The sequence below is a fragment of the Gallus gallus genome, chromosome 2 (assembly GCF_016699485.2).
Source record: "Gallus gallus isolate bGalGal1 chromosome 2, bGalGal1.mat.broiler.GRCg7b, whole genome shotgun sequence".
Lineage (NCBI taxonomy): Eukaryota > Metazoa > Chordata > Aves > Galliformes > Phasianidae > Gallus > Gallus gallus.
The window spans coordinates 100,656,623-100,673,570 of NC_052533.1; the positions used below are offsets into that span (position 1 = coordinate 100,656,623).

The 16,948-nt window shown below is 44.6% G+C and overlaps 1 protein-coding gene and 1 long non-coding RNA gene across 3 annotated transcripts in view; one reads left to right on the top strand and one right to left on the bottom strand.

The window, feature by feature from the left end:
* Positions 1 to 1,292: 1,292 nt before the first annotated feature.
* The window catches only part of EMILIN2 (elastin microfibril interfacer 2), a 34,056-nt gene continuing 18,400 nt past the window's right edge, over positions 1,293 to 16,948 (bottom strand). For both annotated transcript variants that reach the window (XM_015277950.4, XM_046934638.1), the window contains 4 exons: positions 12,673 to 13,002; positions 12,133 to 12,171; positions 6,645 to 6,779; positions 1,293 to 5,589 (listed from right to left, as the gene is read on the bottom strand). In XM_015277950.4, the coding sequence (XP_015133436.3) occupies positions 5,252 to 5,589; positions 6,645 to 6,779; positions 12,133 to 12,171; positions 12,673 to 13,002 (842 nt within the window). In that variant the 3' untranslated portion in view covers positions 1,293 to 5,251. The remainder of the gene's footprint in view (positions 5,590 to 6,644; positions 6,780 to 12,132; positions 12,172 to 12,672; positions 13,003 to 16,948) is intronic.
* LOC121110053 lies at positions 6,338 to 7,326 on the top strand. Its single transcript, XR_005857346.2, has 2 exons — positions 6,338 to 6,788; positions 6,872 to 7,326. It is a non-coding gene; the product is annotated as an uncharacterized LOC121110053 (long non-coding RNA).

Here is a 16,948-nt window from a genome sequence, read left to right on the forward strand (position 1 = left end):
GCCCATCTTTCACACGTAGGTTTCAGTGCTCATGCATTGTGTGCAGTGAGCAACAATGCCAGTGCCAGCAGTGCAAAGGTGGGCATGTCCTGTGTATGCCGAATGTTCAGATCTGTTGCAGATGTATTTTCTGGTCTTGTATTGTTTTTCCTGTAGCCGACAGTAAGTAAGCCTGTTCTCGGTGGGTAGGTTGTTCTGTCTGTGAGAACAGTCTTAGACACATAGAGAATTAGAGGCCTCCACTAGTTCTAGCTCTGCTGTAAGCTCCTATAGAGTGCTGGGCAACTGGTCACTGTGCTTTGAGGGCCTTAGGGGCTGGCAAAGAGCCTCACCAACGTCTTGCTGGAGTCCCAGGGGAAGGTGGTTGCATGGCCTGTGAGGTGGCAGGCCTGGCTTCCTCCCTGTGAGCGGGGGAGGTGGTGAGGAGGGGAGGCCATGGCAGGGTTGTGTCTGGAAATTCCATAGCTGTTCCTGTGTCTTCCAGTGCCTGCATCCAACATGTGAGGGCCTGGTGGTGTTACACACAGTCCGGTCCTTTCCTCCTTTCCAGCTGGGCTCCTGTGTGTGAGTTTACCTCCACTTTTCCCACAGTCACACAATGAAGGGGAGGAGAGGCATGTGGCCCTAACTGTGTTCTGATGGGTGTGGCAGTGGTTTCCAAGAACGGAATTCTTGTGTGGGCAAGGGCACACTTTCTCATGTCATTCAGTTTGTACGCTGAGAGCCCTGGGGGAGGCCATGTGTGCACCTGGGCTCTGTTTGGGCCAGATACAACGAACTATGTGTTGGGATAACTGCAAGCACCACTGAGCCACCTCTTCCTGAGTGCTACAGAATCTTCACCTGTCAGGAAGCCTGGAAGAGTTCTGACTGAAACGTCACCTTGTGCTGCTGATGCCCACTTTCAGCAGCTGTCACCTGCAGGTAATGCTTAACCAGCACAGAGATCTGAGGCTCTTCACACTTTCTTCCTAATCACTTATCCTCTCTCACCCATTTCCTGACTTTCTCCTTCCTACCTGTCCATATTTTGTCCTTCTTCTAAAACTTGCTCTCCCCAAACCATTTGGAGATTAACTGTAATAACCAGAAACCAGGGCAGCTAAGAACTGTGTTGATGGAACTTCTGTACTACCACAACACCTGTATCAGTGCCTGACACTGAATTAGATATATACATGCAAACTTGATTAAGAAACCAGAACCTGAAGTTCTAAAGGTGGTGGAGGAGAGAGCAAGAATTTCAGCTTACGGTAGTACTGCGTTCACTGGAAAGCAAAGGAGCACCAACATCACAAAACAGGCAGGCTTTATTTGGACATGGCAGCAGTTGGTTTCCACTGAACAGTTTTCTTCCTGTTGCTGGGTATCAGTTTCTGTACATCCGTGTTTGTATGTATACATATGCGCACAAAGCATACACTCAAATGAGCTGCTCTTTGCTGAAAAAAAATTAATACTTTTCTAATACAATCAAGATAGCAAAATGCATAAACGCCAAAACCTGCTTATGTATGAACATGTTCTAAGATGTTCTTTGGAGTCTCCCATGTACAAAGGATGGGCAGAGCTGTTATTTTGCACCTTGTCTGAAGTCTACAGGGTACATTGCAGGAGGGCTGGCTTGACTGCAAGTCTGCCTCGTGCTGCCAGGACACAGCCCCAGCTGATCCTTGGTGCTGGACAGTCTGCATTCTGCGCTGTTACCTTGGAGCAACTTGGAACCAAAGTGTAGCTGCTGGTCAAGGCTCAAGGAAGCAAATGTTCCATCCCCAACCTGACAGTGTGACAGCATTTGTGGTTTTGGCGGAACATATCCATATCCACTACCACACTGTGCCATAAGGACTTACTTAGCAAATAGAATGCTCCTGAATCATAGAATAGCCCAAGTTGGAAGGGACCCATTAGGATCATCGAGTCCAACTCCTCAGGAAGCATCCTCAGGAAGCAATTTGCTCCTGATACAAATCTCCAAAGCCCTTTGTGTGCTCCCTGTGCCTTTGGGCCTTTTCAAGCTCCAGTGAGGGCTTGCATGCACTTTGTTTCAAGTTGCCTTCCATGCCTCCTACTTACAGCGATCTTTGGCTGTTTGTAGTGGTTCTGGAATGGTTGGTTATCCTCACCTGGCTGATCAGATGGTCTGTCAGTAGAACTGCGCAAAACTGCTGCAAGTAACCTGGGGTACACTGAATGGCTGTACGGTGGGATGCTGTAGAAAATCCTCATTGCTTTGAGTGGTCAGTATAGTAATGTGTCCTAAGTCTTAACAGCAAATTAAAATAATGAGGTAGTTTCATGTGTTTGGTGGTGAAAATTTGCCTTTTTGCTTTCCTCCAAGCTTACCTATGATCTCCTGAAATTATTCATTTGTTTGGCTCTCTGCTGCCTTTCCCATCTGCTCTAGGATGCAATGTGCTTGGCCAGAGCAGAGGCACGTTCCCTGACTGTCAGCTTGCTGATCTGTCCTGTTCTGATAGGAAACAGGAGCACAGGGGACAATAGATAGTTTTGCTTGATTTGCCAAAGAATCTTGCCTTAATGTTTTAACCAAGTTCTGACTGAATCAGCAACTGGATCTCTGATCCCCTTTTCCTATGCTACAACATCTCAATCTTCCCAGCTGGGCAGATATTATGCCCTGAAAGCTCTGAGAAGATCTGAGTCACTTGCCCTGATTACAGCAATTACTGAGACAGTGGTAATTAAGGTTCATTTTCCTCAAACAAAGCAGGAATGTAATGCAGAGGTTCCTCATCGAAGTTCATAGCTTTAGCTATCATTAGAGATAGTGAATGGGAAACCATCCCTAAAAGCGCTATAAGGTGTTCTCAAAATACACCCCTGAGAACCACTCCTGCTGTCATATAGTTTAGAAAATGCTTTACAGCTGCATATGAATACTGGTTGTGTTGCACTGTATGGGATCACTCTCAGACCACTCTCAGATCCCAGGTGCAAGGAGGACGTTCCTGGCAGAAGACAGAGCTGTGCTGGAGGTAGAAGCCTGGAGGAGCAGTTAGGTGAGAATCAGGTGCTGAAACCTACACAACTCCAGTGCTAAACTTTCACCACGGATTCTTAAAAATCTGCCTCACTTGGAGGGAAAAAAAAAAAGAAATGAAGAGGTGGTGTTTGCCAGCTGGGACTCCCCAGGCACTCAGCTCGCTTTGTTTGTTTCCATGAGTCATTTTTAGAACAGGCACCAAAATGCAACAATACTGAGTCACACAGAGACAGCAGCCAACTTCTTAGAGCACACAGCTTTCTTGAGGAGAGTAGAAAATATCCTAAAAGGAAAAATGCCTCTATGGCTTTCGTATATAATGAGAAATTGATTCAGAATATACATATACAGTTGATGTAATTGGCTCTCAGGAAGACAAAAAAAATCTTTCCAGTCTCTCCCTTCGATTTTGAGACCTAGAAGGTGCGGGAGAGCAGTGGGCTGTTGATTTAGAACAGAAGAAAAGACACTCTTGAGCGGGTGCGCGGTTGCCAACTGCATGCTAATGGCTCCGGCACAGATCAGGACAAACTCAGGGCAGGGAGAGGGGCTGGCTCCCTTCTCCAGGCTGCCAAGTACCTTTCGCTGCTGCCTACAACTGCTTGTGCACCAGCAGCCTTCCTGCTACAGAATACATCCAGCCCAACCTCCGTCTTAGCAGCAACACCCCAACTGCTGAAAATCAGGTACCAGGAGACCTTCTTCAAACACTTGCTTTAAAAATCTGCTGCCTATTTCCTTCCTGCGCTCCTTCCTATCTGCAAAGGCACTGACGCAGAGCTCCTGTGGGGACAGAGCTTTTTCTGTCCGCTTTTCTCAAAGGCAGCTCAACTTCCAGGATGTAATTGTTTGTTGTGGGACGGCCCCATCTCATCGCCTGGAAACAGAGTTATTGGGGAGTATCTATTCCAAAACTATGCAATGAAGACAAGTGTTCATCTGACCTCCTCAGATGGGAAAGGCTTCAGCTGAAGGCTTACAGCACAAGGAGTTCTTCCTTCACATAAAGGAATTATCTGGTCTGTGCTATGAAAAGCTGTTCTGGATTCGTAAGAAGGAAAATGTTCTACACAAACCACTGTGATAATAAATGCCACTCTATGCAGGATGAATAGACTATGAAAAGATGATCCACTTACATAGATGGCAGTGAATAGTCCTGCCCTTACCAAAGCAAGGTGAAGATTTTTTTTCCAGCCACAGAGCAGCTCAAAATGTTAACTCTGAAGAAACAAAACACCGTTTTTCTCACCTTCACTGAGAAGCGGCTGTCAGGAGAAAGAAAACATTGTTGCACTGAATGGGCTAAAGCTAAGAGGAAAGTTGCTCCACCCATAGCAACTGATGTTGAATGGTGAAACAAAGCTCACTTGAAGCAGGAGGCTGCTAAAACAAAGTCAGTGCCACTGGCACGTTGTTTGTGCATTGGACAGTACTGGCTAAAAAGAAGTCTGTTTTCCCATATCATCTGTTTTTCCTCTGGCCTATCTTTTACAATGCAACAAAGAAGAAAAATACCTTTGTAATGCAAATACTGTAGGAGTTCCAGAAAACAACACTGTCAAAAGTTCCAAAGTTTTCACCCGCCCAGTAAAAAGCTGGCGCAAGGGATGTTCCTCCTTGCACAGTGCTGGAGTCACTCATCCCCTCTCTTAGCACTGCACTTGGTCCTTAAGGGGGAGAACAAAACCTGATGCAAACATCATTCTGCTTTGCACCACCACGGTTAGCAATTGCTTTTCGGTCTGTGAGACTGTACTGAAGCAACGTATTACTGAAGAACGCAAGGACTAGGAAGTCACTGATGGTGTCCTGTACAATCTCACTTTCTTGTTCTTGCTTTACTGAAAGCACAAAAATAGCTGACTGCAGCTGTAAACTTCAGCTAAGATGTAAACTCTGATACACTTGGGATGCTGTCAGAGATAAACTGGGGATAAAACTGAAAAGGGTATTTAATAGGGGATAAAAGCACAGTGGAGAAGTATCTATTCAGAATGCAACTGTTGTTTAACAGATGTTCTGTCTGTACAGGTAAACAAGGACTTGGGGAAAGAGCTAGTCTGGCTACAGAACCAGGTCTGCTGTAGCTATCTCTAGTAACTGGGGACAAGGAAAAGGTTTCATTATAGACAAACTCATCACTGAAATCAAATATATAAACTGAATATATTAAAGCTTTGAATTTTATTACACTTAATTTCTTCGGAATATCTTACCCTTCTCTCCTGTTTGATGGTGGACCTAAACATGGGAAATAGAAGGATAAAGGAGAACCCCACTAAACGTGGAATACATTTCGTCAGAGTCTGTGTAGGCCAGTTTGCCTCCTGTTACGACGACGTTTACTTCATCTCCTGCTTTGAGGTGAAGAACGAGGTGGAATGTTCCAGGACCACCACAGGTCCGTTTCCCCGAGTAGGGTTTGTGGTACTCCAGCAATTCCCTTCTGTACCCAGCCGTGTGCAGCTGAGCAACGCTTGCATTGGAGACGGACAGCACCGCTTCAACGTACTCATCCCTCTCCGGAGCCAGTACTGCCGTGATCAGGTAGCGCCCTTCAAATGGCGATGTGAAAATGCCTGTGGGAAAGAGACAGGCTGAGCTTGTCCGAGTTGGTCAATGCAGAAAGTCCCAAGCACTCTATACACAATGACAAACATGAAGCAACGTGGGTTAGCCATCATTCACACAGATAACTGTGATAGGGTCAGCTCGGGCAGCTGACCAACTGGAAGCAGTTAAGAAGGGGAAGGGGAGTGCTAAGCTACAGGAGTCTTCCATTACCGTTCGTTTTAAAACTTCCAGGCTTGGCTTGCAGAAAGTACCAGCACCACAGGGATGTACACTTCAGTCATGGGAGCTTTCAATAATTCTGCGTAACCCTCAGCTTTACAGAGCCAGCTCATGGAAGTTCAGGAGGTGTTTCAGGTGTGCTCAGAGGTGGTTTACAATGAAGCCAACATTAGAAGCAAGGAGCCAGGCATAGGCATACCTCACTGTGCTGCAGGTGCACTGCCTGGGCTGTAGCCACTCTCCTGTTGCAGAGATACACATATAATCCTACTGCTTCTTTTGTTAGAGCCCACCAGTCCTTAAAAACTTTAACTAACATGTCCTGTCCGTGCTCAGAAGCCACCCGTCCTAAGGAGTTGCCACAACTCATAGTTGGGTGAGGAAGCAAAAGGCAGCCACGTGCTGTTCTAGTGTCCATTAGGCTGAGGCACGCCCAACACCCTCAAGTGACGTGACATTAGAGAAGGAGGTGGCCATGGTAACTGTCACTGGGGAGGTAGAATACATTACCTCATTCCTTCCTTTGCCCAGGCTGCAGTGAGGTGGGTTAGCAAGCTGCCTCTCCGCTGCTAACTGGATGCAGCCACTTGAGGTGGGATGGGAGCATGGACCTGCAGTGCTGGTGGTGAGCTGCACCTCAGCATGATTGGGATGGTGAGGAAAACCAAATATGACACGTGTGTGCTAAATCCGTGGGAAGCTCCTATCCTAGTGGATCTGCTTTGGGAGGACTCATGTATTTTGTTTTGCTCAATTCACCACAAGGCCGGGGATGGCATCATACACCGGTAACATGTTGCTGCCATCTGGTACCTCTGTGGGTCCGTTCTTTGGCTGTTACCTGTATTGGGGTTGTAATAATCCCCGTCGTTCACGAGAACTTTGTTAAAGTGAACCACGCCAACATCACTGGAGAAAGGCTTCTGTGTGAGCCCAGCTGAAAAGGACACCAGAGAGGCCGCAGCAGCAGCAGGTCCTAAAATGGGTAAGAACACGACTTAGGGTCACTTCAGGACAACACAGTCTTTCCCTGTAATGGTTTATAACCCAGTGTCTCTGCTCCTGCAGGTACACCACTCAGCCTAGCCCTTGAGGGATGCCAGAATTAGCAGACTACATACTGCTGGCCCAGGCCCCAGGTGCCTCACCATAAAAAAAGACATTAACTGAGTACCGTAACACTTCCCCCTTGGCCACAGCCTCCCAGCTCTGGCTGAGGAGTCAGAAAATGGGTATTGCCTACAAGTTGTTTTTCCTTCTAAGGAAGAGGTACGTGGCTCATAAATGCTGCAAGTGGAAATCCTGCCATACCTGAATCCAGCAAGGCTCTGCCATAAAATTTCCATGGGATTCAGGCTGCCCCTGGACATCCCTGCTCTATATCACCATCATAGTGGCAACAGAAGTGCCGAAGGTCTATAGCTCATGCCAGCTTTCCTAGTGAAGTTGAGAAGCTGCATACAGCTCTGATCTCCTCTGCTAAAGAGGTGTGAAAACATCTACAAAAGAAACAAGTATTCCAACAGAAAGAACCATCTTTTTCTTTTGGGGAATTTTTCACTCTGTAACTTAACTCTTTTCTAAGCAGATCAGACAGACACATAAGTATTTCACAGTGGCTATCATCTGTTTACCAGCTTAACAATGCAGTTAGACTGGTGATTGATGAAATGTCCTTTGGACAATTAGGACAAAATTTTGCTTTTAAGCAGACAGACTTAAAGACAAGTCTTAAGTGATCACTCATCTGTTTGTCCTGTTATAGTTCCCTTCCCTCTACACATTCCTCCTAAGCAGGAAAACAGCCAGCAGTGGTCAGCTCTTGTTGCTGTGATCTGACAATTAGTGGTAAGTAACGAATACACTTCAAGTTCCCCTTGGCTGCTCTTTCTCTTCTTCCCTAATCAGATTAGGATCCATGTCATCTCTGTGCTGTGCCAGCCCTTGCTCTGCCTCCCTTAAAATAAATGTTTGTTTCCTCTTTCTCTCAATTTGACAGTGCCCATCAGCAACCAATGACACAACCATTCAATTCACTTCAGTAGAGAAGAAGTGACAAATCTGTATCTAAAATGAGAATATACCAATGCTGTGCTAGACTTTTTTTTTCTTGAGTTAACTTGGCATGGACACAGGGGAACTTAAGGAAAGGAGATGCAAAAAACCACCAGAAGTTCCCTTTGGGGCTATTAACCAGCTGCTGCGTGTATCTTTGGAAATTTCCTCATTCAGTACTTTGCCTGCTTTGTGAGCATGAGACAGAAGCCCTTTTAGCTGCCAGTGCACGTGCAGGAGCTCCTTTGAACTGAGATGAAGTTGTTTGAAAGGACCCAAATGAATTGCAGGAAGTCTACTTAAGGAGCTCCTGCAAAGTTCCAGCACTTTTAACACCACTTTCTATTCTCAGCTTACTCTGAGACTCAAACCAACTGTTAATGTACATTAACTAACTTCTCAACGGCTGACTCAGACAGGTTCCTCTCACCTATAGCCACACAGTACAGATGGCACAAACTCTGCAGCTTGCCCACAATTGCTGTGCTGCAACTCACAGCAGCTACATACCATCCGGATGGGGAAGTGACTCCTGTCCTGGCTCACCACAGCTTCCCTTAGGTTTTCCTACACTGACAATAATTGCTTGAATAGACTTTAGATTTTGCTGCTGAAGTTGCTTCAGATCTGCAGCCTTGTTCTTTTGAGCCATCAGCTCAGTTTTAGGAGTACTGGTCTGAAGAGGAAATCTTAAATGCATCTAAATATCCTGTAGATTAGTTTAAAGAAGGTTGTGGATGCCCCATCCCTTGCAGGCATTCAAGGCTAGGCTGGATGCGGCTCTGGGCAGCCTGGTCTAGTGATTGGTGACCCTGCACGTGGCAGAGGGGTTGAAACTACATTATCATTGTGGTCCTTTTCAACCCAGGCCATTCTATGATTTCCAGCTGGAGCTGTGCCTGTTTGAAGCTTTCACAAATCCTACCAATAGCTCTCAGCAATGCTTTTGCAGAACCTTACAGAGAAGTGAACCAACCACCCACACATATCCCCACCTGCAAACGCTTTTCCTTACACAGAGATCAGTTTCTCCAGGCAAGGTCTGGGCTTGGAACCTCCACACTCTCACTTAAGCTAGAGATGTGGAATTACAAAAGCTAGGAATCACATACACCATCCTCATGAAGACATGACAGACAGAAAGCTTCATGAAAGATTCACAGGGCCTGTGAGCTCTGCTAAAGTCACCTGTTTCTGAAATGGATCATAACTCGAAATAGGAAAAATTTCTTCTCAGAAAGAGCAGTGAGGCAGTGGCACAGGCTGTCCAGGGAGGTGGTGGAGTCACTGCCCCTGGAGGTGTTCAAGAACCACATGGATGTGGCACTGAGGTACTTACACAGTGGGCATGCTGCGGGTGGGCTGATGGTTGGACTAGGTGATCTTAGTGGTCTTTCCCAACCTTAATCATTCTATAATTCATTCAGTGTGCTACAGAGACACAGCTACTTTGCCTCAGAACCTGTCCATAACAGCCCTTTCTGCTCTTACTGGTCCTACTTTACAAATCTCAGCCAGATTTGTAAGGTTTGGAAAGGTTTGCCCTGTGGCTGACCTACTGTTCCTTGCACAAGTATTTGTCCTCTACCCAGGCCTTGAAGTCTGCTTCTGTGAATTATGCTGTTTTTTCATACAGTGACAAAACACAACCACTGGTGCAGTGCCTTCCACTGCACTGAGTCATTAACGCGTAATAACCAGAATATTGTTCCCAGTCAAACAATCAAAAGGAAGAGCTAAATAAGCAAGAGAATCCATTACAAACACAGAAGGAGAATTTATGTATTCAATAAACTTTTGCTTCAAATCAAGGAGCACCTGCAGCAACACAAATCTTCCATCACAATAAACCTCATGGTTTTATATTTGAAACATGTCCCATAGCTTTACTGTTGTAAGTCACTTGGAGATGGCTCAATGTCAGACAGGTGAGAAGAATTAAAAAGCCCAAACCAACATTCACCTGCATATATTCAGCATTGTTCATACAGCAGTAGGGTTCACTGGTTCAGCAGTTTTTGGCACCACACGGCACAATAATCAGAGTATCATTAAGGTTGGAAAAGATCTCTAAGATTATGTAGTCCAACCATCCACCTACCACCAATACTGCCCACTAACCATGTGCCACATCCACACATTTCTTGAACACCTCCAGGGACAGTGACTCCACCACCACCCTGGGCAGCCACTGCCTCACTGCTCTTCCTGAGATGAAACTTTTCTTAATATCCAACCTGAACCTCCTGTAAAGCTTCTCTGAGAGAAGCAATCACCCTCCATCAGAGCTGCTGGGTTGAAGGCACTACCAACAATGCAAACCAGAGAGGGGGGAAGGCAGTTTGTGCTTTCAGTGAAATTTTTTCACTGTGATCCTCTGTATGCTTATCAGAGTGTCCAAATCCTCTTCTTGGCTCTGTCTTTGCCAAGTTGTGTGACTAGGGATCTTCAAGTACTTTTTTATTGCCTCCCAGACCAGTTCATCAGCCAATCTATGACCTCTGCAACTGTCAGTAAAGAAGAGTTCTCATGGCGCTAAAATTGCCATGCTTCAATATCTGTTGATGATGCTTTTTTCAATAACAGTTGATTCAACACTTTTTATAGTGAAAGAGATTAAGCAGATGAACTTTGGTCCTGGTACTTAGCTCACCTTTATGATAAACTCCTTGCTCAGAAACAGAAATGAAAGGGAATCAGAAACAAAAGGGAGTGCTTAGAAGGCCAATTTGATAATACATGCTTTCTGCTTTAGGAAGTAGAGGACTTTGCTCAGGGACACGATTTAGCGGAGGGTTGTTAGGGTTAGGTTAGTATGGTTAGGTTGTGGTTGGACTTGATGATCTTTAAGGTCTTTTCCAACCTGAGCAATTCTCTGGCTCTACAATTCTATAGTACAAGGTTTGATCTTTCAAATTACAATTTCAGCACCATAAAATGTAGAAGACTGACAAAGACATCAACTGTGGTCCTACTTGAATTAGGTATAAAAGACTCCTCAGTGTCTTACCCAAGTTCTACCTCCAATAAACCCGAAATCCTCCCTTTCTCAGCTCTTAATTTCTATAACTCTGTCAACTGCTGTGTTCTGCCCCAAAGAGCTCTCTGTCACTGCTATTTATAAGCATTCCCACCCATATGATTAGGGTCAGTGAGTGTAAATGCCCCAACTCCAATAAGTAAAATAGCTATTTGTGCCGCATCACATTTGTACCACATCATACTAACTGCTTTCTATGACCTTACCTGACCTCAGGGTTTACAGGGCATTTTGGGTGAAGCGTGACAGATCAGCAGATCTGTCTTATATTGAGATACTCTTCAGAGAAAGAGATAGGAAAAATAACTCCTTGGTTGAGCCTGCTTCTCTGTAGATCTCAGGGTGATACCCTTTGTTGCAACACGTTTCACCAAGCAGCAATTATGCACACCAGCTACCCCACCCTGCCCTTCTAACATTTTTAACATGCACAAGTTCATACAGTTTTAGCATAAATCTATTAAAATACTGCTGCCTATAGCTGAAGAAGTTTGTATAAAGAAGAATAAACCCCCAGGAAATGCATTTATCACAGAAATCTAGGCATTTATATTGACTGCTGGCATCAAGATAAATGAGCTTTTCTTCACTTCACATCCTTTTCCAGAAGCCTTATCTATTGCTGCTTGTTCTTGCCACTGCAATCCTCAAGATTGCTTCAATGCTCATAATTCAAAATCCATTGAATTATTATATGAACAATTATAATAAAGCCACACCCAACCTAGAAAACTGCATTTTACGTCTTTCTAGGTGGTGGTGGACAGTGGGAGCACTCCTGCTTTCACTGTAGTCAGGAACATGTCGTCATCTTTTCCACGAAGGCAGAAACTCTCCCGTGAGGAGGACCAACTCGCGTGTTATCTCAATTACTAACAGTGCTTCAAGACCTTAGAATTGGCCTTATTAATCTCTTACCAAAGAAGTATTAAACTCATTAGAAAGAATTATATATTTTTTCACTTAAAAGGAAAAAAGGTCAGTCCTGACATTTGCTAGAAAACAGAAACCCTTCATAATAAAAAATAAAAAAACAACCCCACAAAATAAGCAACAATAGCCCCACACGAATTATTTTTTAAGACCAAATTTTCAAAGGATGCAGATTTAATGCTTGGGTAGAGTAAAAACGTGTCAGATTTTCCTCAACATCACTTTGTTCTCCCAGCCACAACTCTACAGAGTCTGAAATAAAGCACCCATGTAAAGAATTTGTAGGAGACAACGGTCTTACCTTGTGAGTCTATGGTTGGAGGCGACAACTTTGGATATCCTGTAAAGGAGAGGTAGTATGTGTTGCATGGTATGTAATCGAGTACGTTATGACAAATTATCAATGCATTCTTCTGAAGAAATATCCTCTGTTACCATAAAATAGCCTACTGAAATAGTCTCCTACAGAATGCTCAGATTATCATTAAGCTGGCGTGGCTGTGGCAAAGAAAACTATATTCTTATTCTAATGCACTATAAGCACTACAGGAAGAAAAGTCAAGTTTCCCTAGTGGCAAATGCTGCTGTACTCACCAAGAATTTTATGTCAGCCCCACTAACATCATGCTCTGCACAGCCCTGGCAAAGGTAACAAAACTGGCACTGAGCACGTTTTCCCTACTTCCATAGCCAGCTGGAGGCTGCCAAGCTCCATTACAAATCGCCTCTGCCATAAGCCTGCTCCAAATAGCTGTAACGGGTGAACAGGAAGGCTCCCCTACAAAAGGCCTGGAGTGTCCATAGGTCTTACCGAAGAATTCACTATTCATTCGACTCTCACCTGGTGCTCCAGCGTACCCCTCCGCAATGGGCATGGTGCTCTGACCAGCCTGACCATCCACACTCCTCAGCCGGCCTCTCCCTGACATCAGCACTGTGCCAGGAGGTCCGGCCTCCCCGGTTTCCAGGATGATCCCGGTTGTGCCAGGCAGGAATGGAGTAAGGGCTGAGCCAGGCAGTGCTGGGCGTGCAGGCCTGGGCTGTGGTGGCTGCAGCGGGGGCCGCTGCCGTGGGGGCTGGATCCTGGGCCTGGAGGGCAGCAGCGGTGTTCCGGGCTGAGGCTGCAGTGGAGGTCTTGGTGGCACTGCCTGCCGCGGTGCTTCCGGTTGCCCTTTGGAACATTTGAAGAAGAAAATAACTGAGAGTTATTTGCCTAAAGCAGAATTGCTGTAAGCACATTGACGAAAATATTTCAAAATTAAATGGGACTCAATTCAAGACCATGTTTCCCCTCAGACACTGAGCCACGTGGACAAAACTCCACGCCACTCTTGAAATACTACAGACTGCCCACTTCCTCGGCCTATACCACAGGGATAGGAAGAGCAACAGTCAAAGCAACCTGTGAACACTCCCCAATTAGTCCAACCTAGGCTTTCTGCACCAAGCTGGCCAGTATTTTACAGCTGCCTCCCACCAGTGATTTCATCTCCGCTTTGTGCTCTCCCTCCTTCCTTCACGTTAATCCCTCCTGTTCACATCTCTACCTTCTACTCCACACCCAAACAACACCCAGCACAGAGCAGTCTTGTTCATATCCAAGCCTTGAGCATTACCATAAAAAAAAAAAATTCCACTGAAGAAAAAGAGTAAATGGACACTGGCTTAGGGATTTTTTTTCCTCTCCTTTGAAAAGCAATGAATTAATAATTCCAAGTACTCTCATTACTAATATTTTCTAACAACAAAGGCAGAACCCCAGGATATAATTTACCCAAAATGCCTTTATTGTTTAAAAAGAAGAGATACCATTAAGAGAGTTTTCCAGTAGGGCAGCCAACACATATGACATCAGGGCTGACACAGTTACATTTGAGATCTGTTCCAGTTCTAAATCCTTTATAGGAATTATGATGTATTCATATAAATGAAACCCTAGACTAAATTTAAAGATGCAATATCCTCTGAAGTATGAAGCTGAATTATGTCTACATTAAGAATGGTATTAACAAAAAAATGTTCCTGTCTAAATGCACATTTCAGCACAGTAAAAAAATTCTAACTATACTGATATTGTATATTAGCGTTGGACATATTTGTTGAAATTTAAGACGGAAGCATGACTTTAGGTAAAGGGATGGGAGTGAGAGTTTCTGGGGAAATGGACAAACATCCCTTTGCAAACTACCTGATGCAACTCGCCATGCCAGACACTCCACCACAGTCTGCAGCAGGACCCAGGCTCCCTGTACGTCTCATAAAACTCCACATAAGCTCCCTGGATTACTACAAGGCTATCTGAAGTCATAGTCTCATAACACCTGCATTCGTTTGCTATACATGCCCTTTAAAGAAGTCTTCCTGAGCTTTGCTGGCTGATTTTACATCGGTCCTAAGAGACAGGCAAAGGAGAATGTACCCTCTCTGGGAAATGAGAAGGGAGAACTGGCTTCTTTAGACAAGCAGAAAGCTGAGGTACTTAATGAGTTCTCTGCCCTGGATTTAAACTAAAAGAGGGGAGATTTAGGTTATATGCTAGGAAGGGATTGTTTACTCAGAGTGCGGTGAGGCGCTGGCACAGCTGCCCAGAGAAGCTGTGGTGCCCCATCTCTGGAGGCGCTCAAGGCCAGGTTGGATGGGGTCCTGGGCAGCTGAGCTGCTGGGTGGCAGCCCTGCCCATGGCATGGGGTGGGACTGGGTAGGTTTTGAGGTCCCTTCCGACCCAAACCATTCTGTGATTCTATGATCTTCATTTGTGATACAACGCTAACAGTTAATGTTGTCCCTCACTGACGTAATGCAGAGCATACAGTCTGTTTCTTAGACTGTAAGTTCAGCAGATGATATTTAGCTGTTATTTTTCAAACTCTTCTAAAGAAACAATCATCAGAGGAATTGCAGTTCAGGTCAAACAATGGTAACCAAAGCAAACTACAAGCAGCTGGCTATAACACTATACTTCTACCAAAAAGTTTCATGAATCTGTATGAAAAGCCAGCAGCAAAAAAGAAACCACTGACTTTAACACCACTTTTAGTTTCACAACATTTGAAGAGCAATCGTGTCTGCAGAGAGGCATAGACCACAATGAGAAACTCTTCTGCAAAGACTTATAGTATAAGAGGAGGAGCTGGGGGGAGCAACCATTTTATTTTGGACAAACCATGGCTGGATTGCATTACCTTGGCAAATACATCATATACAGTCATTTATGTGCTTGGAGTGGACCACCACCTGCCATCACCCTGTTTAATGCTAACAGAACAAAGTTATGTGATCTACACCAGAAATCCAAACTAATACCATATGCTTCTGGCCTCTGGGTCTCTATGCGCTGTCATGTGCAGCCATTCTCTAACACGGTATCTTAGTTTGGGCTCTGAATTCAAAACATCTGAATAAAAAAAATCTGAAGAAAATACAGTAACACTCTTAAATTCAGTGATAAGAGTTGAAGTTGCATTCCTTCTGATGTATCGTTACCTTACTAATACAGTTGTTGAGGGTGGAAATGAGTTGTTTCTGTTCTGGTCCTTCTGAAGTAGAATGATATCACTTGAATGCTACGATACATTGGCAAACAGCACAGAAGAAATTTAGCCAGCCAGAACTGAAAACCTTCTTTCCAACTAGCATAGATATCAGAAAGGATCCTGCAGTCACACTGACCATGAAAGTAAAAACTGTTAAAGCTGCGCCCAGCTCCCATAACGGGACTCCCAAACTGCTTCCCAAGAAGGCTCTTTTGCCAAAATCTTTCTGGATCTCCAATTATCAAAATTTACCCAGACTGCTGTGCTAGACAGTATTATTTTAATTGGAAACATTCAAGGATCGATAGATAAACCCTTGAGAGGCCAGCGGCAGCCTGAAGCAGAACCAGCCACCCAGCTTACTCATACTTCCCAGCTATAACAGCTGGGCTTCTCCCTGGATGCTTAAAACCCAGTGGTGGACGCAGAGAAAAGCTCTGCTCTGAAAATGAATTATGCTATGGCAGCCCAGTTAAGCTTAGGCTTTTTAATGCCTTATAATGCTGTAATAGAGGTTGAGACAAGATTTTACTATGAATATCCAAGAATTATGGACCTCTTCTATTCCTCCTCACTTCTGCCTTTAGTGGAAGAGAATTAAAAAAATAATAATAATTAGTACTTAATACAAGAGCTTCTCACCTCAAAAGGAATTTTGTGTTAAGTACTGCAATGCATTTGGTCTTAATCAAACACTCAAAACAAACACATCTAGCACAAGCTTTCAAGTCTTTGCCTGGGGGTGGGAGAAGCATTCTTCCCCACAGAAATTACTTCAGATCTTTCCCGAAGAAACTTTTCCATGCACACAAGCACGCTCTCAGTTATGCATCAGATCTTTCCCTACCACCACCAGCTCCAACAACCTATGAGGTTTTCTTTCAGCACCTTTTCTTCAGATTGAGGTCCAGGCACAGAAATTTGCCTCTTTCCTACTGCTCTCTCACCACCTGAATGCATTCTGCCCCCTGAAGGCATCAACTGCATCCCAGAATTAATACTCCAGCAGGACTGGATGGTCCCAAACATGCACGTCTTTCTCAATTTTGACACAGTAATTTGCCTTGTGTCAAATTTACCTCAGATGTACACCGAATTAAAAGGAGAAGCATCTCCCGCACCACACGACTAACTGAAAAGTGAAATTTCAGAACAGTCTGAACTTCCTATGTTTTTTTTTTTTTCCTCGTGGAAACAGAAACAGGAAGCCAACTTCTTTTGGTAAACTTTGACTCTTTCAAAAAACACTGCTGAAATTTTAGGCAAGACCTGCAGAGGGGAGTGACTGGCATTTGGCAAGGTCTCTAAACCATCATGGCAAGGTTCACCGACATGCAGAAGTCACCATTTCATGGTACTATGAACCAAAGAGGACATGCCTCTGCTTCTCAACCACTCTGAACGCTAACTTGAAACTCACCAGGAAGGTACATTAAGCTAATACGCTGGACAACTAAAAGGAGTGTCTAAGATATGAAAACAATGCCAGTGGTGATGTAAGTACATTACCAACTTGCCAACTACACTGTGGGAATGCAAACTACTGGCAGGGCTACGAAGTGTTAAACTGCCACATCCAAATAT